This window comes from Macrobrachium rosenbergii, chromosome 2 (genome assembly GCF_040412425.1).
Source record: "Macrobrachium rosenbergii isolate ZJJX-2024 chromosome 2, ASM4041242v1, whole genome shotgun sequence".
Lineage (NCBI taxonomy): Eukaryota > Metazoa > Arthropoda > Malacostraca > Decapoda > Palaemonidae > Macrobrachium > Macrobrachium rosenbergii.
The window spans coordinates 30,690,848-30,713,347 of record NC_089742.1 but is presented as its reverse complement, the minus strand read 5'-3'; the positions used below and the strand labels follow the sequence as shown (position 1 = coordinate 30,713,347).

Sequence of the window (22,500 nt, the reverse complement as noted above, 5' to 3'; positions counted from 1 at the left end):
CCCAACAAAAAATTAATAAAACAAAGCAAAGATTAAAATGCATAATAAATGAATTACCGAGTCAGATAACTAACTCTAAACTACCAAAAACACTTCTGATTAAAAAGAAGTCTCACTATGGCTAATAACTGGAAATATCCAAACTCACATACTCCCAAATCAATAACTAAAGTCATGTCAAAAAACAGTCTACCACATGTTATTCTGAGCCAGTCCACTGTCCACAGACATCTGTCAGAGAATTAAACATGATAGAAAACTCCCAAAAACATGAAATGCAAAACACAATAATGGAAAGTGTAAAATGCCTAGCCAAGATATGGCAAAACGTAACATAACAAAATAATAATATAAAAGAGGTATGAGTATTCATATTAAATCTCCCACACCAGTTCAAAAAGTTCATAATGATTAGAAAATCATAGTAAATCACAAGTTCAATTCCTCCCATAAAAACAGAGATTTCAAACTCTACCTTATCTGCCGTTCAAAAGCCTGGATCCTCTCCAAAGCTACACGTCTAGACAACGGCAGTTCTATCACGTTAATGCGATCAAACTCACTTTAGGGCAGATTTTGGTATAATCTAGATCAAATTAACATACGGCTCCACGAATATACATAACACTTCGGAGATCACCTGACTGCCAATATTGCTGAGGTTCTCACGCAGATAACTGAGAATCAAACTATTTGCTGAATACAAGATTTTATCAAAGGTCTCTCGACCCAGTTCCATCAAACTCAAAATTCTTTCATCATCTTAAAGCATTGAAGCTATAAATGCATATATGTGTCAACATTTAAAATTACTTAACATATATTCACAAGAATATATATATATATATATATATATATATATATATATATATATATATATATATATATATGTAATGTGTGTGTGTGTGTGTATATATATATATTAATATATACCATATATACATATATGTGTATATATGTATACATATATATATATGCATATATATATATATATATATATATATATATATATATATATATATATATATATATATATATATATATATATATATATATTTCTGACTCACATCAGAGATCGAACCCAGGTCTTTCAATTGAAAGGTACAGGGCCGCTGCCAGCAAGCCAGGTTTCAACTTCTTTTATGACTTGGGTGGCTTGGTTGGCAGCGGTCTCGTCTTTCGACTAACCTGGGTTCCTGATGTGAGTCAAAAATTATTTGCGTTCCACACGTGATTGTGTGTTGATTATATATATATATATATATATATATATATATATATATATATATATATATATATATATATATATATATATATATATATATATATATATAAAAACACATATACATGCAATAAGTAATAAACAAACAGTGAACATCGCCATCTCAAACAAACCGAATCTCCCATTTATTTAACATGCAGCAAAAAACCTCACTTATCCACCAGCTCTGGTGTGAATGAACAAGCACGCATCAATGGACTTCACCCTTTTGTTTGCGCAAAACACGCGATTTGACGAGCATGCGTTGGTGGACCCCTACCGCATGCTTGTGCATTTGCTTGTGCGCGAGACCATGCATGCAGGCACGCACCGCAGGCATTACTGAAAAGAGTGATAGTTTCAGCCGATGTGTTTTATTCAGTGTTTCCTTTGTGTCCTAAGCGCAGTTCTTAATTACAAGAAAGTAAGGAAATGGTTAGACAAGGCGATAAAGAGTGAGAATAATTGCAAGAAAGTAAGGAAATGGTTAGACAAGGCGATAAAGAGTGAGAATAATTGCAAGAAAGTAAGGAAATGGTTAGACAAGGGGATAAAGAGTGGAAGAATAATTACAAGAAAGTAAGGAAATGGTTAGACAAGGGGATAAAGAGTGGGAGAATAATTACAAGAAAGTAAGGAAATGGTTAGACAAGGGGATAAAGAGTGGGAGAATAATTACAAGAAAGTACGGAAATGGTTAGACAAGGGGATAAAGAGTGGGAGAATAATTACAAGAAAGTAAGGAAATGGTTAGACAAGGGGATAAAGAGTGGGAGAATAATTACAAGAAAATAAGGCAATGGTTAGATAAGGGGATAAAAAGTGAGAGAATAATTACAAGAAAGTAAGGAACTGGTTAGACAAGGGGATAAAGAGTGGAAGAATAATTACAAGAAAGTAAGGAACTGGTTAGACAAGGGGATAAAGAGTGGGAGAATAATTACAAGAAAGTAAGGGAATGGTCAGACAAGGGGATAAAGAGTGAGAGAATATTTACATGAAAGTAAGGAAATGGTTAGACAAGCGGATAAAGGTTGAGAGAATGAAAGCTAGATCGAATTTGGAAGAGAACTGTGCGGGAATCTGGAATATTTAATATCTTACTAATTGGAATCAAATCTTACAGATCAATGCAATGTGTTTAAGTGTTCCACAGACATTGCAAAGCAACTACGGTGATTCATGTTATTCATTTGTTTAATTTGTACATTTCATTTATTTTTATTCTTGTATTTTATTAATGTACTTATTCTATTAATTTACTTTTATTCATATATTAATTCATTCACTCATTACCTACTAATTTTCTAACTTTATTTTTACAACACAAAGGATATTGTGATAACTCGCATAATGTTGACTTGGTGAATTTGCTTTGACATTTACCAATTGCTTGAGTCAGTGGCACTTCAATAACCGTTGATACATAAAGCTATCAAGATGCACTGTTTTGGTTTTAAATGTTTCATTTTACTTTCTTATAATAATAAAAATTGGATGCAATTATAAACTGCATGGAAACTGCGACGACGTTTTGGATAATCTCTCTCTCTCTCTCTCTCTCTCTCTCTCTCTCTCTCTCACTCCTCAAAAGCATTCAAGACCGTAAATGAATGAACCTGAGTACTTTTGGAATTTAATGCGCGCCGGTAATACGACTCAAGCAACCGCAGTTGACCGAATGCTGCGAGGAAACGTTGCAAACGGCACTACAACGTTCCAGACACTGCAAACGTTGTCAGAGATTATGAGGATTTATTTCTATATGAAAAAATCTCTCTCTCTATACTACCTAGTTGCTAGAATTCGTTACTACCGTTTGCTTTCCCAAATCGCTTATTCTACTCCACCTCGGCTTGTTCCATTCAGACACGGACTAGATAAAGAGACGAATATTTGGCGATTACTAGAATAATAACGTGCCGTAGGCGGAACTACAGCTAACCGTGCGTGGCCTGGAATAAAATACAGAATTCCTCTGGGGAATTACGAACACCAGAATAAGTCGAGTCGGTGAGATCTGAACATCTAAGTTTGAATTTGCCTGTAGTAGTTTATGCTACAATGACGGCGGTGATCCTAAGGCATAGATAATAATAATAATAATAATAATAATAATAATAATAATAATAATAATAATAATAATAATAATAATAATAATAATAATAATGAGCTTTTGGGTGTTTATTAGTGAAAAAGAAAAATATGTTAAAAAATAATCAAAATCCTCTCTTGGGATATTTAAATGATAATGAAAGGCAACTGACCCCAAAGCCTCTGGGATTAAATTTTGCTCTATTCGCCGTTGGAAGTCTCTGCAGTCTTTCGTGTTCCTTAATCTTTTCCACATCCGAGTAGATATGCGACCACCTATGAAGATAAAGTCAGTAACACAGATATATTGCTCAACACCATGGAAGTATTGAAGTTGTTTTTTTTACTATACCTATGCAACATTTGAGAGTTTTTGCCGTCTTATTGATTTATAGGATACTCCTACAATGTTTCTATAAAATATATTAATATACTACATACACGCTCCCAAACATGCATGACCATACAGGCATAAATCAACTGTTTGTTACGCCAAGAGAAATCAGAAGTACAATTAACTGATGATAGATTTTTTTATAGAAAAAAGAACACCTGGCATTTGCGAAATTAGAAAATAACTCATTTAGATCTGAAACTAAATCATCAAAAAAAAAAAAAAAAAAAAAAAAAAATAAAAAACCGGAGAGTGCAAATTGGCATGCCTCAAGCAAATGAATTCAGACTAAGGCTGAATCCATCGCTTATGAATAATGGTTGCGTGGCTACCAATAATTTTCTAACATCAAATTAAAAATATAATTTCCTTAAGCTTGAGTTTAAAATAGCTAACTTTCCAATATCAAATTAAAATTCGCAAACTTTTTTTAAGAACAGTCAACCAACGTCCGAGAAAATTCAAGAAATGCATCGCACGAAAGTCTGAAAGCGACATTTGTAAATTCAACTTGAGAGTCGTTAACCTTAGGTGCTGTGGAGCTGAGCTAAAAGACTAACCTAGTATCCAAAACCAAAAATGTCTTTTAGGTAACAGAAGTGTGAGGAAAGAGATACACAGCGAAACACAAAAGTCACAAATCACAGAAATGACGGATCCGAAAAGGTAGAGCTGTGTCTGGATTCCGGAATGGTAGGCAGATGAGTTATAGGTACCACCATATGGAGACCCGTCTCTCTCTCTCTCTCTCTCTCTCTCTCTCTCTCTCTCTCTCTCTCTCTCCGTATACTTTATTTACATACGTATAATCCGGAAGTGTTAGAGAGGTTGAGGAGAGGTGAACCTTGAAAGGGTTGGATAACTTCGAAAAAGGTATTTTGAAGGAGGGTCCTGTATATCCAAGAATTGTGATAGCTTATGCAAGATAGAGGTGGCTAGAAGTTTGTTTGTTTGTGTGTGTGTGTGTGTGTGTGTGTAAGTATGGGATGCGATACGCTGTAAATGAGCCCTCCGTGTGGGTGTATGAAGCTGTTAATGCTGTATAAGTTTACTGCAAATGAGGGTAACACAACATTCAGCAGTTTAAGAAGTAAGAACGTGGCAAAGAATGTTATTATACTCTTGTTTTGTTTAATGTAGGGCCACAACCTGTTGGAGGAAACGGCTTATTCCTGAAAATAATCCAAATAATGGTGGCTTCAGAAAGTGCAATCGTTCCAGTTTTCCAGAAGTATTATGGGATGAAGGTGCTGGCTTCATTACCTCCTCCACACTGTCTAGGAACCAGCACACTCAACTATAACCGCCTCGTACTTGACTTATTTCTGATACAATCGGAACCTGCCTAAACCAATCTGACTCGGCTAGGAATCAAGTTCTGCTACTCTGTACAGATATATAGACGGACAGATAAACAGACAGATAGAGGGGAAATACAAAGCTGCAGTTAACCTACTTATCGTAATTCTTGTTGTAAGAATAAGTTACAAACAATAAAGAAAAGAACCTGACGAAGCAACTAGGGGATCCAGAAAAATTTCATGGGGGGGGGACACCAATTTTCACATTATACATACACACACATAAATATATGTATGTATATTATACATATATACATACATATATGTGTGTATATATATAATTATGTATACCGAATCCAATATTAATATCATTAAGATTATTGTTACTATTATCATTATTTTATTCTTAAAATTTTATTATTATTTCTGTAATAGATTTTTGATTTTTTCCCCTCCATTTTTGTATTTCTCATTTATTTATATCATCATCTAAACCTTCAGTATTATTATTTTGTCATTATTTTTCCAGAGGGGGCCACGTGCCCAGGTGGCCCGCCCCCTGGATCCGCTAGTGGTCCATAATATATGTATTCAAACTGTATTCCGAAGAAAATCCATTAACATTTGAATCCGCGGGACTCACAGACCAAATATAATTTTCATGAGTCCGGCACTTTGCTTCGAGTGCAAATGGCGCGAAATAAAATAGTTAAAAAACGCGGGAAACGAACAGACCTACAACTGACGTGCAAACAATTACTGAAAACCTCTACAAAACTAGCACAGGTGTGGAAAAAATTGCTAAATGAATAAATAAATATATATATCAATAAATAAAGATTTTGTTCTTCAAGAGAATCTGCTCCACTATTTCGAGTCCTTAAAAAGATCCAAATTGAGAACATATATATATGTATATATATTATAAAAATATATATTATATATATATATATATATATATATTATAAAATATATATTATATATAATATATATATATATATATATATATATATATATATATATATATGCTATATATATATATAAATAATATATTGAAACAGACGTTACAACTATGCAAATAAATAGAATTTCTGTTGTTCTCTGTAGCCTACAGTCACGAAAGAGTTATATTTCCAATTTAAGAACTTATACATTCAGTATTCTTCTCTAACTCGCATGTTTGTTACTTGATTCAAAATGCTAAACTAGTATTTGCGAGGCACAGGCTTAAAAGACCACCAGCTTAAACAGGACGGAACACTCATATGGGAAATGGAATAAATAAACAGAGAAATAATCAATACATCATTTGGTTTATGTTACTTGTTACATTCGAGTTTTATCTTGGTCTCCTAAATGCCGTTATTCAATCTCAATACAAAACTAAATGCCTTTGTTTAATCTTAATAAAAAAAAATTGAACTAAAAGCCTTTGTTCCATCTTAATAAAATATTAAAGACTGAATCCGTGGTATGGTACAAAACGTGACACGGCTGATGATGATCATGATAAAGACTATTATTATTATTATTATTATTATTATTATTATTATTATTATTATTATTATTATTATTATTATTATTATTATTATTATTATCATTATTATTACATTTAGAACGTACAAACACTACTGTGCAACAAGACTAAATAAGAGTTCAAAATAAACTTATACAGAACAAAACGACCATTTAGTTAAAAGATTGCAAACAAAAAATTTACAAATAATAAACAAACAAAAATCAACAACAAAAATACTCAGATTCACCCATTAGCCAATCAAAAGCCAACATATTTCAGCAGGAAGTATCTATTCCTCCATCTTAAACCTCCTCCTCCTCCTCCTCCTCCTCCTACTTCTTCTCCGTCTCCTCCTCCTCCTACCTCACACGATCTACAACTTCGTCGGCTCTGGTCTACGAGATCCCGTCAAGAGATCACCCGGCCTGACGCCCTTTCCTTCCCCGCCACTGTAAATTAAGTTGCTCTTTCCATCTTTATTCCCTTTTGAATATTTTCTTTTTTATATCCCTTCTGGTTCTTTTTTTAGGTATCTATCTATCTATCTATCGATCTATCTATTATCTCTTTGTATCTATCTGTCTATTTCTCTATTTATCTGTTCTTCCTTCCCACGGAGGGATATGAAGAGTTTCTGATTCGCTTGAACCCCGCTGGCTTATGATGTATCTTCTATTATATTCTCTCTCTCTCTCTCTCTCTCTCTCTCTCTCTCTCTCTCTCTCTCTCTCTCTCCATTCCAATTCTTCATTTCTATCTACCTTCCTTCTTTATCTACTTTCTTGTCTATATGCATTCCATATTTATTTCGCTTCAGTCATTTCCTTTCTCTCTCTCTCTCTCTCTCTCTCTCTCTCTCTCTCTCTCTCTCTCTCTCTCTCCATTCCAATTCTTTATTTCTTACTTCACTCTCTATCTGATTTCCTGTCCATCTTCATTCCACATTTATTTCGCTTCAGTCTTTTTCTCTCTCTGCCTCTTTCTATCTGTTCTCTTCTCTCTCTCTCTCTTTCTTTCTCTCTCTCTCTCTCTCTCTCTCTCTGAACTTGATAATGCCTTTCTGTCTGTCTGTCTGTCTGTCTCCCCTCCGCCCTCACACCCCTTCGCGTCGCGTCTCCCCTCGGCGGTAAATTTGAATAACTAATTTAAGCAGATTCCCAATCCCACAGCACCCCGAGAGATAATTTAACACTCATTCAAGCCTTTAACCAAGTTCTCGGCGCTACATCCTAATCGCCCGGGAGATAATTAAGCATCCCGTCACAAAGAGAGACCGACTTCCGGCGAACTTCCGGTACCGGGTCATCTCGAAGGACACCGAATTTTAATTTGGGAAGGGGGCTGGTTAAGGAGGATGGTTTTTAATATTCGGAAATCCAAATTGGTCTTTGTGTGATAGTAGTGTGTTTTAATAGTCAGGAATAATAGTTTTTAAGATTCGGGAATATTAGTTTTTAAGTGATAGTAGTACGTTCTAATATTCAGAAATATTAGTTATGAGATAGTAGTATGTTTTAATATTCAGGAATATTAGTCTTTATGTGATAGTAGTATGTTTTAATATTCAAAAATATGAGTTTTTATGTGATAGTAGTATGTTTTAATATTAAAAAATATGAGTTTTTATGTGATAGTAGTATGTTTTAATATTCAGAAATACTGGTTTTCCTGTGAGGGTAGTAATGTTTTAATATTCAGAAATAGTAGTTTTCATGTGATTGTAGTCATGTTTTAAAACTCAGAAATATCAGTGTTTACGTGCCAGTAATGGGTTGTAACATTCAGAAATAGTAGTTTTTCTGTAATGATAGTAATGCTTTCCGGTGGTCTGTTTCTAGAGACCTCGAAAAAGCTCATATATTGTTTATATAACTAATATTATTTCTGAGAAATAATATTAGTTATAACTAATATTATTTCTGGGGGGTGGGAGAGTTTAATTTTCAGTAAACACAGTTACTAATAAGTTTCTATAACTACAATTAATCATATCTATCCTATTGATCGATGATTTTAGACATTTAGAATTGCCAGTTTTGTACTTTAGTTTTTATGCAGCTACTCTGAATGACATTTAAACTTTTATTACCATATTTAAACTTTTATTACATTATTTAAACTTTAATTACATTATTTAAACTTTTATTACATTATTTAAAATTTTATTACATAATTTAAACTGTAGTTGCATTCTTTAAACTTTATTACATTATCCAAACTGTAATTACATTGTTTAAACTTTAATTACATTATTGAAACCTTTATTACCAGAAACCTTGAGAGACAACGAATCTCATTTTCGAAGTGAGTGTATCATTTCTAGTAATTAACAGTTTTTTATTGGTATCAATAACAGTGTTTAATATGTATTATTAACAGCTTGTAATACAACAGCAGTTTTTTATGTGTATCATTTAACAGCTTTATTATGTATCATCAACAGTTTTTAATAGGTATCATTAACAACTTTTAATCATTAAAAGCTGTTAATAAGCATCATTAACAGCTTTTAATATGTATCATTAACAGCTTTTAATATGTATCATTAACAGCCTTATTACGTATCGTTAAAAGCTTTTTATCTGCATCATTAACAGCTGTACTACGTACCATTAACAGCTTTTTAGGTGTATCATTAACAGCTTTTATTACGTATCACTAACAGTTGATAATGCACATCATTAAAAGCCTTTAATATCATTAACAGATTTTAATGTGAATCACTAATAATTTTTCATATTTATCATTAACACTTTTTAATATGTATCATCAACAGCTTTTAGCGTATCATTAACCGCTCTTAATATGTATCATTAAAAGCTTTAATATGTATCATTAAAAGCTTTCAATATGTATCATTAAAAGATCTTAATAAGTATCATTAACAGCTTTCAATGTATCAGATTCCGACTTTCCTAAAAGCACGTTTAATACTTTTGGCTTTTCAATAATTCAACCTTCTTTTAAATACTTGTATTTTTTCAACCTTTAAGCTGACTATCTCAAAGAAATAAATAATAGCTACATACATGGGAAATAATTGTGACATTGGAAACAAGCGTTCAGTACTCTTGACATTTTACCGGATATTTTATTGTTTTCAATTCAAACGAAAATATGCGGTTTGGTCACGAACGCGTTTAATACGGTTCTCTCTCTCTCTCTCTCTCTCTCTTTTTCACAGGTGAATTTTTAAAGATATTTGAGTGGTCGTTTCACTCACTGGAATTAACACTGGAATTTTGGAAATATCAGTCTGTAACTGTTGTCAGTTTTAATGAAGTTTCAAACTTGATTTTTTGTTAATTTTTAAAACTTTTATGTTAGGGTGTCTCCTCAGTACATGAGTTCTGACATTTAAAATTTAAAAAACGGTAATTTCGATGACAGAATCTTTAATGAAGGCACTGAAGCCTTTTTGTCCGTTTGCTAATGAATACGTGTTGGCCACATCATGTTTCTTTACAATCTACACAGAGGCACTGAAACTAATTTTTGTTCATTTATTAATGAAAATTGTTAGACACAATATTCCTTTACAACCTAAGCACAGGATGAAAGGATGAGATATTTCGTGTATGAATCCTACTCAGGACGAAAGTGGAAGGGAAAAGTGAAAAGGCAAAAGAGAAAATGAAGTGAGAGGTAAACAAAAACAACATCAACAACAACAACAACAACAAAATCCACTAACGAGGAAAAGGAAACACTTTTAGAAATTTAAATACTTCTTCTCGTCTCTGAATCTTCATTTCGTTAATCAAACCGATCAATCAGTGTAATGTAGTGGTATTTCTAATAATATTTAGTATTTAAGATTTTATAGACGGAGTTATAAAATTTTGATTACTAAATATCACAAGAATTATCTTCACTTCCCACTGATAATGACATATATATGCACTAGTTAATCTGCAATCACTTAAATGCCTCATAACTCGCTTAAAAATTTCATCTAAATTTTCCCTTTTCTGTGAAATGAGAATTTTTTTCTCAAATGAACACACACACACCCAATATTAATCTAAAATGTCTTCATACAGACTCCACTCTACTCGCGGCAATAAACTTTTTTTTTTTTTTGGCCAGAATGTATAATTCATTTCAATTACCTTTCAAGCAGGGGGTAAAAAAAAGGAAGAATCTTCCTCGCGTAAGGCTATAGTCCAGAACAATTGTCCACGTTCGTTTACCAGAATCTCTCGCGTCATGTCAGAACTTTCCTTTTTTTTTTTTGAAAATAATAAAAATCCTTTTCTTTCAGGCACCAATCCCAAATTGAAATTCTGCAAACACGGGGGTGAGGGAGTTGGGGTGAGGGAAGGAGGATAAGAAGGGAGGTATGGAGGGGAAGTTGGTCATGGGAAAGCTTCCTATCAGATTTGCAAGTTCTGCATTTGCACATCTATACTGCTCTCATATCCGCCATGAAAATTCACTTGAAGCCTCCCCGCCCCCATTCCTTTTTATCTTAAATGGACTCCCTTTTATATTCTCTCTTTCTCCCTCCCTCTCTCTCTCTCTCTCTCAGGCGCACCTTGCCCCCATCTCCTTTTCAACCGGTCTTCCATGACAGAAACTCTTGTACTTTTGTTACCCTTAACTGGATAACTGCAATTTTGTCCGGCAAAAATAAATCCAATCTCTACTTTATAAAAAGTTATGCTACCTGGATTTGACAGCCATGTCTGGAATGGGGGGAGGGGGAGGGGGATATTACGCCCCCTCTCTCCGGCCCCCTCCTATCCCTCCCCCACCCGCATCTTTATTTTTCTTCGCCAGCCTCGCCTTTTCTTTTTCTAATTCTCCATTTATCATTCACTATCTCTTCCGTTCCTATCTATGTTTATTTCCATACAAATATTTCTGAACATTTATCCACACGGAAATATATTTTAATATTTTTCGCTCCTTTTCAAATTCGTGATGTATCTTCCACTATGCAATCAGTTTCAATACCTAATTATTTCCATGCAAGATATATTTCAGAAGCTTTCCCCAACAAAAAATGTGATTCAAAATATTTCTCCCACACGAAACATATTTCAAAATATTTTTCCCACACAAAATATTTCTAAGTATTTCTCCCACACAAAATATATTTCAAAATGTTACTCCCTGACAAAATTATTTCAAAATATTTCTCCCACACAAAACATATTTCCAAATATTTCTCCAACACACAATATATTTCAATATACTTCTCTTATACAAACATATTCCAAGTCCCTTCTCTTTTGTATTTCTCGATTCATATTTGCTATATACTGTTGTCCCAGACAAAACATCTCCATAAATGTCTCCCACGCTAAAGGATAATTTCAACAAGTTTCTCCCACACAAATCCATTTCCATTCTTTTTCCTTTGCTAATGCCCTACTTTAATATGAATCGAGAATTACGAAAGAGAAGGGACTTCGAATATATTTATACAAGAGAAGTATATTGAAATATATTTTGTGTGGAAGAAATATTTTGAAATATATTTTGTGTGGGAGGAATATTTTGAAATTATTTTGTACGGGAGAAATATTTTGAAATATATTTTGTGTGGGAGAAATATTTTGAAATTATTTTGTGGGAGAAATATTTTGGAATATATTTTGTGTGGGAGGAATATTTTGAAATATATTTTGTCTGGGAGGTATATGTTGAAATTATTTTGTGTAGGAGAAATATTTTGAAATATATTTTGTGTGGGAGAAATGTTTTGAAATAAATTTTGTGTGGGAGAAATATTCTGAAATATATTTTGTGTAGGAGGAATATTTGAAATTATTTTGTGTGGGAGGAATATTTTTAAATTATTTTGTGTGGGAGAAATATTTTGAAATATATTTTGTTGGAGGAATATTATGAAATTATTTTGTGTTGGAGAAATATTTTGAAATATATTTTGTGTGGGAGAAATATTTTGAAATATATTTTGTGGGAGAAATATTTTGAAATATATTTTGTGTTTGGGGAAAGCCTTTGAAATACATTTTATACAATGCTATTCATTCATGAAAACTTTCATCACAGTATTTTTCACAACCAAAATTCATTTCCATATATTTCATAAATGCGGATTTTTTTTTTCAGATCTAAATTCGTGATATATCGTTTAATGTCCTCTGAGTATTGAGTCACGTTACTTTTCTTTGATAAAAAATATCTTAAATACATTCCTCTCATATACTTCAATCTTAACTGATCTTTAGTCAATTTAAGATAAACATCTATATTCCCATGCAGTGTTTGCTGTAATATCTTATTTTTTCAATACTGCCCTATATATAGGATCCTACATATTCATTTGATATCATAGAGTAATAATATCTCCTCAGGATATATATATACATATATATATATATATATATATATATATATATATATATATATATATACATATATACATATTTATTAGATATAAGGAAGGCACCCACTAAATATTTTATCAGCTTACCCATAAACGAATAAAACTAAACTTTCTCATTAAATCATCAAAAATAATAATTGTACAGAATATTAATTATTTTATCAGTATCTTTCAAGAAAATACATAACTTTAAAAAAAAAAAACTAAGGAAGCAAGTACAGTAATATCATCAGCTATTATCAAAGATTTTCAGAACTACAAAATGGAAAACGCGGAGGGAAATATCTCTGAGAAAGACGGATATATATATGAATGTTAAATAAATGGGAAAAAAATAGTAAACGAAAGGGTGAAGCGAATGTGTACTGGAATTAAAAGAGGCAAATTGGTTCCTGAATTAAAAAAAAAAAATGATGCGTACGTGAAAAAAAATGAAGAATGAAAAGCGGAAGAGAGAGAAAGGAACTGTAGGAACAGGATGGTAGAGATAATAACAAGTATAAAATACATTTTTAAAAAAGCAGTGCAGCAAAACAACATTTTAGAAATTGAACGAACTTAACGAAACAACATTTCAGAAACTGAACGGACATAAAGTGCTGAGAGAAAAAGGCTGCTAAAATAATGGAAGCACTATGCGTAGAAAAAAAATGATGGAGAAATGAAATAACGAGACAAACTATAAAAATGAGATACTGAAAAGGTATAATAGAAGAATTTATATTAATAATAATAATGAAAGAAAAGTTCAGTAAAGTAACAAGAAAGTAAAATTAAAAACATAACAGCCTATGAAAAAAAAAATTATAGATACATGAATAAAGAGAAAAAACATAACACAATCGAAAAAAAAATGAGAACTTGAAAAAACCATAATGCGAAATATGAATGAAATATTAACAAAAAAAGAGACCAATAAATCAAAATTTAAATATTAACAAAAAAAAGATCAATAAACTAAACCAAGAGAAACAAGGAAAAAATGAAAACAAACAAACAAATTCGAGCCGACAGAACGCAAGGGGCCTGACACCCATCCAGAGATTTCACCTGCTGAAGTGGAAATTAGAGTGTCCTTTGACTTTCAAATATGAAGCACTAAAATGAAATGAAGCGAGAAAAAAAAAGAAAGAAAAAAAGAGAGAGGAGAGAGAAACCTCCCGTGAAATATGGGTGAAATGTAAAACCCCCTTTCTTTTTACGAAAGGTTGGACTTCAACCTTTGTCGTTTCATGAAGCCTAAAAAATAATAATAATAAAAAATATTAAAATACTATAAAAGGATTTGTGTAGGGTATACGGTGGTGTATAAACGTGTACAAAGGGTGTGGATGGAGATGGGGGGAGAGAGAGAGAGAGAGAGAGAGAGAGAGAGAGAGAGAGAGGGAATGATGAACATTTCATAATTTTGACCCGGTTTAAAGTCTCAGACACACATTCGATATACGAGAGAGAGAGAGAGAGAGAGAGAGAGAGAGAGAGAATATCATTTTATGAATTCGATTTATGGCTGAAATCGAATAACACAATCGATAAAGATACATATATATATTATATATATATATATATATATATATATATATATATATATATATATATATATATATGCACATACTGTAAACACATATATGTACATATATATACATATATATGTGTGTACAGTATATATATGCATACATACATATATATATACCGTACACACATATATATGTATATATATGTACGTGTGTATATATACATAGGTATGTATATGTACGTACATATATACACAGTATATATATATACATATATATATATATGTGTGTATAGCGAGAGAGACAATTATTTCAGATCTGTCTCAAGAAGATTTGAAACCGAGGCATTTTGCTTTCGACCAAAAAAAAAAAAACCCAGTAGTTGACTAACCTGTCAGGCAAAGACAAAAAGACCACGAACTTCCAATCTCAACTGGGAATGAAAAAAAAACAAACAAAAGCAAATAAAAAAACACAAACATCCAGTAACAGAAAAAAAAGAGTCAATCTCTCTCTCTCTCTCTCCACGGCGTGACATATATACCATACCGCAACCGAAACTGTTCAAAGTTTTTTGAGTAGAGGAATTCGATGAAGATTTAAAAGTCAAAAATCAAAAGTGGAACAATGGGGAGAGGCGGATTCACATATTTAAAAGCGTCTAATTTCTTCGGTTCAAATCGTTACAGAATATAACTCTTTATATTCTTTTTTTTTTTTGGTCTGCTATTCAAATTCAAAACTGTAAGCCTTCATTAATGGGTTTATTAAGTTACTGTCCACGTGGAGATAAATTACCTAACTTAATTCTGGATAATTTGATGGGCTTTTTCATACAGATAATTTCACTGACTTTTTCACACAGATAATTCATTGACTTTTTCATTAATAATTTAATTGGCTTCTTCAGACAGATAATTCACTGACTTTTTCATACGCGATTTCACTGACTTTTTTCAGACCGATGATTCACTGACTTTTTTCACAGATAACTCAGACTTTTTTTCATTGATAATTTCAGTTGCTCTTTTCACAGATAAGTCAGACTTTTTCATAGATAATTTAATTGGCTTTTTTTCACACAAATAATTCACTGACTTTTTATAGATAACATAATTGACTTTTCAGATAAGTAATTAACTGATTTTCATAAATAATCTAACTTACTTTTTTCACATAGATAATTCACAGACTTTTTAGAAGATAATTTAATTGACTTTTCTGACAGGTAATTAACTTTTTTCATAAATAATTCAAATTACTTTTCCAAACAGATATTGCACTGACAACGTGAATAAATTTTCCCACATAATTTACTGACTTTTTCACAGACAACTTGAATTACTTTTTCATGCATATAGTTTACTGAGTTTTCCACGTATAACCTAACTGACTTTTCCATACACATAAATTTATTAAATTCACAGACTTCTCCACAGACAAACTCACAGACTTCTTCGTAAAGAAAAAATTCACAGACCTCTCAAAAGCGACAAACTCACAGAGTTCTTCGCAGAGAAGAAATTCACAGACCTCTCAAAAGGTGACAAACTCACAAACTTCTTCGCAGGAAAAAATTCACAGACCTCTCAAAAGCGACAAACTCACCGACTTCTTCGCAGAGAAAAATTTCACAGACCTCTCAAAAGCGACAAACTCACAGACTTCTTCGCAGAGAGAAAATTCACAGACCTCTTAACAGCGACAAACTCAGTCTTCGCAGAGAAAAAATTCACAGACCTCTCAAAAGCGACAGACTCACAGACTTCTTCGCAGAGAAAAAATTCAGACCTCTTAAAAGTGACAAACTCACAGACTTCTTCGCAAGGAAAAAATTCACAGACCTCTCAAAGCGACAAACTCACAGACATCTTAGCAGAAAAAAAATTCACAGACCCTCTTAAAAGCGACAAAATCACAGACTTCTTCGCAGAGAAAAAATTCACAGACCTCTTAAAAGCAACAGACTGCCTGACCTCTCCAGAGGGGTAAATTCAGTGCCTTCTCTACGGACAGAAATTCATTGCCTTTTTTTTTTTTTAACGAAGGTCACTCACTCACTAACTTCTCCCAAAGAGATAAATCCACTCACTTCGTCCGTGGAAAAAAATTCTCAGTCCAAAGATATCATTTTCGTGCCAATCAAAAATCCCTTGAAACCGGGCTATCATTAAACTTTTCGAGAAATGATGCTCATCATTTTTGGCTTTTTAATTCTTGCTGTCGAACTGAATATAGAATTTAAGCCAAAGACCAAGCACTGTGAGGCCATTCAGCCATTCAGCCCTGAAACGGAAATTAACAGTAAACAGGACGGAAAGGCGTAACAGGAGGAAAACCTTGCAGTTGTACTATGAATCAATTGTCAAGAGAGGGTGGAAAGTAACAAGGAAGAAAGATAATATGAAAGGAGGTGCAGCAATAGGAACGAAAGCCGAAGGCTAGCTGCAAAGAACCTTCAGTAATGCCTACAGTGCGCCGCATGAGGTGCACTGACGGCACTAACCCCCTACGGGGAATTCTGGTTGTTAGAGAGATGAAAAAATATCGAAATCCGATTAACGCATACATTTCTCGAACGTGGAAGTCTGAACATTCCTCTGTGTTTCCCGGATATTTTAAGCACCTTGCAGTTCGTTTTCTGTTTAAGAGGAATAGGGGGTTTTCATTACCTAAGGAGCTGAGTTCTTGAACAGCCCTTAGGAAAATATGTGAATGGTTGAGGATGATGATGATGATGATACTTTGAACGTATCAGTTATTTTCATGATGAATGCGCACATAAATATAGACATGCGCGCACGCACGCACGAACACACACACACTTTCTCTAAGTATATCTGACCAGTTAAGATTGACTTACGAGTATATACCTCCAGAAGTGATCCAAATTATGGAATAATTTACGTGCGGGAATCAACTTTCTCTTCTCCTCCTCCTCCTCCTCTTCTTCTTCTTCTTCTTCTTTCTTCTTCTTCCTCTTCCTCCACCCTCCTCTTTTTAACTCTCCCTTCCCCTCCCCTCCTCATCCTCATCTTCCTCCGCCTCCTCGTCTTCTGCTTCCTCTTCCTCCACCACCTCCTTCTCTTTGAACTCCCCCTTCCCCATCCCCCCTCCTCCTCCTCTTCTTCTTCCACCTCCTCTTCCTCCACCACCTCCTTCTCTTTTACCTCCCTCTCCCCCTCCTCTTCTTCTTCTTCCTTTCCCTCCACTACCCCCTCTTTTACCTTCCCCTTCCCCTACCCCATCCTCTTCTTCTTCTTCTTCTCCACTATCTTCTCTTTACCTCCCCCTCCTTCTTCCTCCTCCTTTTCCTCCTCTTCTTCTTCTTTTACCTTTCCCTCCCCATCTTCCTCCTCCTCTTCTTCTTCTTCTTTTACCTTCCCCTCCCCCTCCTCCTCCTCCTCCTCTTCTTCTTTTACCTTCCCTCCCCCTCCTCCCTCCTCTTCTTCTTCTTTTACCTCCCCTCCCCTCCTCTTTTTTTCTTTACCTCCCTCCTCTTTTTCTTTTACCTCCTCCTCCTCCTCCTCTCCTCCCTCACCACAGCGTCTCTTAAACGTCCCCTTGTGCCGGTGAAGGATTTGGCCTCTTGCCCTTTTCGACGCATAGTCCCTCTTCCTCTCATTCAGGAGGATCCCCATCCTATTCATCTCGCTCAACATCCTACAGACGGCGGCATTCAAAAAAATAAAAAACTCTAATGCTGAAAACTGGATTGATTGACTGAATGAGTCTTCCTTGGCGATGTAAAATAAATCTTTAAAAACCACATAAAACCAGAGGTAAATATTAGGGACATAAACACGCGAAAAGAAAACTCTTAATATTGAACAACCAGATTGATTGATTGAATGAGTCTTCCTCGGCGATGTAAAATAAATCTTTAAAAACCATATACAATAAAGAGAAATGTGTGGCACACATATACGTACGTGAATAAACATGTAAAATAAATACCTAAATATACAATGAAAAAATGTATCAACATGAATTTCTGCACGATTATGCAAAGAAAAACTGATGAATGAAAGAAATACCGACGGAACAAATAAGAAGAAATGAAAACAGAAGCCTTTGAAAGTAGGAAATCCATCACACAAATAAGAGATTTTTACGATTAATATATCTAGATTATCTTTACCGCCATTTGCAAATTCACTCTAAAAAAAATAAGACAAATAAAAACAAGATCAAAAGGGTGAATGTATTCGTATCAAACTCTCACCACAAAAATACAGTCAATAACAGCAAAAACAAAAACAAGAAGGAATCCTTTAGTTACCCCTCCAGTGATCACAGAACGCGAACGAAAACGGGACCAGGGTGTAGTAAACAAAATGCACTCGCGCTGGCATCACATAGCACAAAACTCTGCGCTGTTATTTAGATATATATTTACCGGGAGCTCATTTCGTAAATCACAACGGCTGGTCACGCCACTTCATTCAGGCATTCATTATAACTCAACATATCAGTACAGTTGTAGTAGGATTAGTAGTAGTAGTAGTAATAGTACCAACGAAGCGTTAATGAGACTGGACTAATTATGAATACAGCTGGCGGTAAAAGTATAATCATTTTAGCAATTGTTACAATTATACTGCTATTAATTATATATGGAGCTACTACCATAAAACCGTAATTCCATCATATGAAGTCTGTCTACTCACGTTGGCGTATCTCCATTACATTACCATAATTCATAATGATGATCCTGCATATTTAAAGGACAGGCATCGAGGCCACGGATTTGCCTAAGGGAGAAATGAAGAAGAAGAATTTATATCTAAATATAAATCAAATAAACAACAAATAGGTCTGGATTTGAAAATGAATGACAAACCACAAAAATGAATTCGAATGTATTTAGCAACATGACATAAATACCTTACTTATTATTATTATTATTATTATTATTATTATTATTTTATTAGTATTATTATTATTATTATTATTATTATTATTATTATTATTATTATTATTATTATTAAGATGAGCCTGTTATTATGGAACAAACAGAAGATGCGCCTATTCATATGAAATTCAAACTTCAAAGGGGCCAATGTTCTTTACGTTTACCTAATACAAATGACAGCAATACAAGCATACTTTAATACTAAGTACCTGAATTAAGTACCTGTTTGTATACTGAACCCCAGATAGAAAGGTTTAATAATAAAGATTCTTGGCCTTGTAATTACCTGTGACCGGGGCTGAACTCAAAATTTCACTCAGCGAAAACATTAGAAAACTTTGGGGAATATACAGGATGGCCTGTAGTTTTTTACCTGTAATTTTTTCTATATGCACTCACATTACCTTTCGAGAAAATAAAAAAAAGGTACAACATTGCTTCATTTCCGGTCACCGAAAAACTGGCCTCGTCGAAATCAAAACCTAATTTTCAATGCCTGGGGGAATGTACCTCATATGCCTTTTTTTTTTTTTAAGGCCAGTTGGAAAACCAAGCGGGCTCTCTAGTTTTTTTTTTTTTTTTACTTTTCTGTAAAAGAAAACTGTTGTGCCGGCTTTGTCTGTCCGTCCGCACTTTTTCTGTCCGCCCTCAGGTCTTAAAAACTACTGAGGCTAGAGGGCTGCAAATTGGTATGTTGACCATCCACCCTCCAATCATCAAACATACCAAATTGCAACCCTCTATCCTTAGTAGTTTTATTTCATTTAAGGCTGAAGTTAGCCATAACCGCGGCTCTGGCAACGATACAGGACAGGCCACCACCGGGCCTTGGTTAAAGTTTCATGGGTCGCGGCCCACACAGCATTATACCGAGACCACCGAAAGATAGATCTGTTTTCAGTGGCCTTGATTATACGCTGTAGCGGCTGTACAGAAAACTCGATTGCGTCGGAGAAACTTCGGGGCATTTTTTACTTTAATGTCCCTAAAGCGAAAGGTAAAAATAAATCTTAGTCTTTCATAGTTTTTTCTGAAGCACGTTAATGATTCCGTTTTCAATATTTCTACTTTATTTTCACCAGCAAATCACAGCCGGCAACTAGTTTATATTTCACGTTTACAAATTTGAACTCACTGCACCATAAACACAAACAAAAAAAAATAATAAAATTCTTAATTTTTTCTCGCCAGGAAATATCCATTAACGAAAACACATCCAACTACTGAAAACAAAATATAACAAGTAAAAAATGCACCGAAGTTTCTTCGGCGCAATCGAGCTTTCTGTACAGCCGCTACAGCGTATAATTAAGGCCACCGCAAATAGATCTATCTTTCGGTGGTCTCAGTATAATGCTGTATGAGCCACGGCCCATGAAACTTTAACCACGGCCCGGTGGTGGCCTGTCCTATATCGTTGCAAGAAACACGATCATGGCTAGCTTTAACCTTAAATGAAATAAAAACTAATGAGGCCAGGGGGCTGGAATTTGGTATGTTTGATGAATGGATGGTGGATGATCAACATTGCAATTTGCAGCCCTCTAGCCTCAGTAGTTTTTAAAATCTGAGGGTGGACGGACAAAGTGCGGAAAAAAAAGTGCGGACGGACAGACAAAGCCGGAACAATAGTTTTCTTTTAAAGATAAACTAAAAAATATGTCATTTCTTTTCTTCTCCCTGCCATTAAAAACGTACTCGATAAATAAATAAAACTCTTTAATGTTCTCAATTATTTTTTCCATTTTCCAGATCCAGCAACGAGTATAGGGGAGAGGCCGCCCGGGGGCCTACCCCCCCTGGCAAGACCACGCCCAATGATACACTCCCCTCTACAGCCTCTTCTCACCTGTAGGCCACCATACCTCAGTAGTAAGTCAGGATCTTTTTTCTACCTTAACAGTAAGTTCGCAAAAAGGTCCGACCTTTGTGACCTTGATATTAAGTCCTGGACTTTGTCGCTTCTGTAGTAAGTCAGAATTGTTAACGTATGTTTTGTCAAAGGGTCTTTGTAAGATGAGTATCAGGTCAAGACCTTTTTCTAGTCTCTATAAAAATGTCATGACCTTATTTTAGCTCTCTATAAAAATGTCATGACCTTTTTCTAAATCTCAGTAGTAAGGTCATGACCTTTTTCTAATCTCTGTAAAAATGTCATGAACTTTTTATAATCTCTATAAAAATGTCATGACCTTTTTCTAAATCTCTATAAAAATGTCATGACCTTTTCTAATCTCTATAAAAATGTCATGACCTTTTTCTAAATCTCTATTAAAAATGACATGACCTTTTTCTAAATCTCTATAAAAATGTCATGACCTTTTTCTAATCTCAATAAACATGTCATGATCTTTTTCTGATCTCTACATAAATGTCATGATCTTTTTCTAATCTCTACATAAATGTCATGACCTTTTTCTAATCTCTATAAAAATGTCATGACCTTTTTCTAATCTCTGTAAAAATGTCATGACCTTTTTCTAAATCTCAGTAATAAGGTCACGACCTTTTTAGTTTTACCTAGGCAGTAAGTCAAGAACTTCAACATTTTTTTGTAAAATGTAAATTTTCTAATCCATTTCGTTTTCCCGTATTCACATCTTCAGTATCTTTCCTCCATGCTTCTTTAGCAACACATAAATGAATAAATAAATAAATAAATAAATAAATAAATAAATAAATACATAAATAGATATAAAAATATAGAAAAAATAAAAATCGACAAACACATAAATAAAAACACCCAACAACAAATTACTTTGTCACACAATATTATACAACGACACTATTGGACATCATTAAATTTACAGACCGTTTATAAAATCCCAAAATCGACTTCGTCAAAACAACGAATCCACAATTTCAAGATAAAAAAAAAACAATTAACGACATTTCGTTAATCATAACGGAAAACGAGATGAAACTGAATTAACCTCTATAAAAAGCCATCTGGATGTTCATCAAAATCCCTAATAGGGTCATTTGCTGCGACCTAAATATGACCCTGATTAAAATGAAAATATTAATAATCATATATAATTGTACAGAAATAACGTGTAATAAAAATTCCAATTTGAGTTAGCTTGCATAACAAATCTGGACTTTCATTGTGGTTATAAATGGGTAATTACATAAATTCTT

At 33.7% G+C, this 22,500-nt stretch overlaps 1 protein-coding gene across 1 annotated transcript in view; it reads left to right on the top strand.

Moving 5' to 3' along the window:
• LOC136844637 (homeobox protein DBX1-A-like) overlaps window positions 1-22,500 on the top strand; it is a 47,848-nt gene that overhangs the window by 10,893 nt on the left and 14,455 nt on the right. The window contains 1 exon segment of the mRNA XM_067113914.1: window positions 21,112-21,231. Within this exon segment, the coding sequence (XP_066970015.1) occupies window positions 21,112-21,231 (120 nt within the window).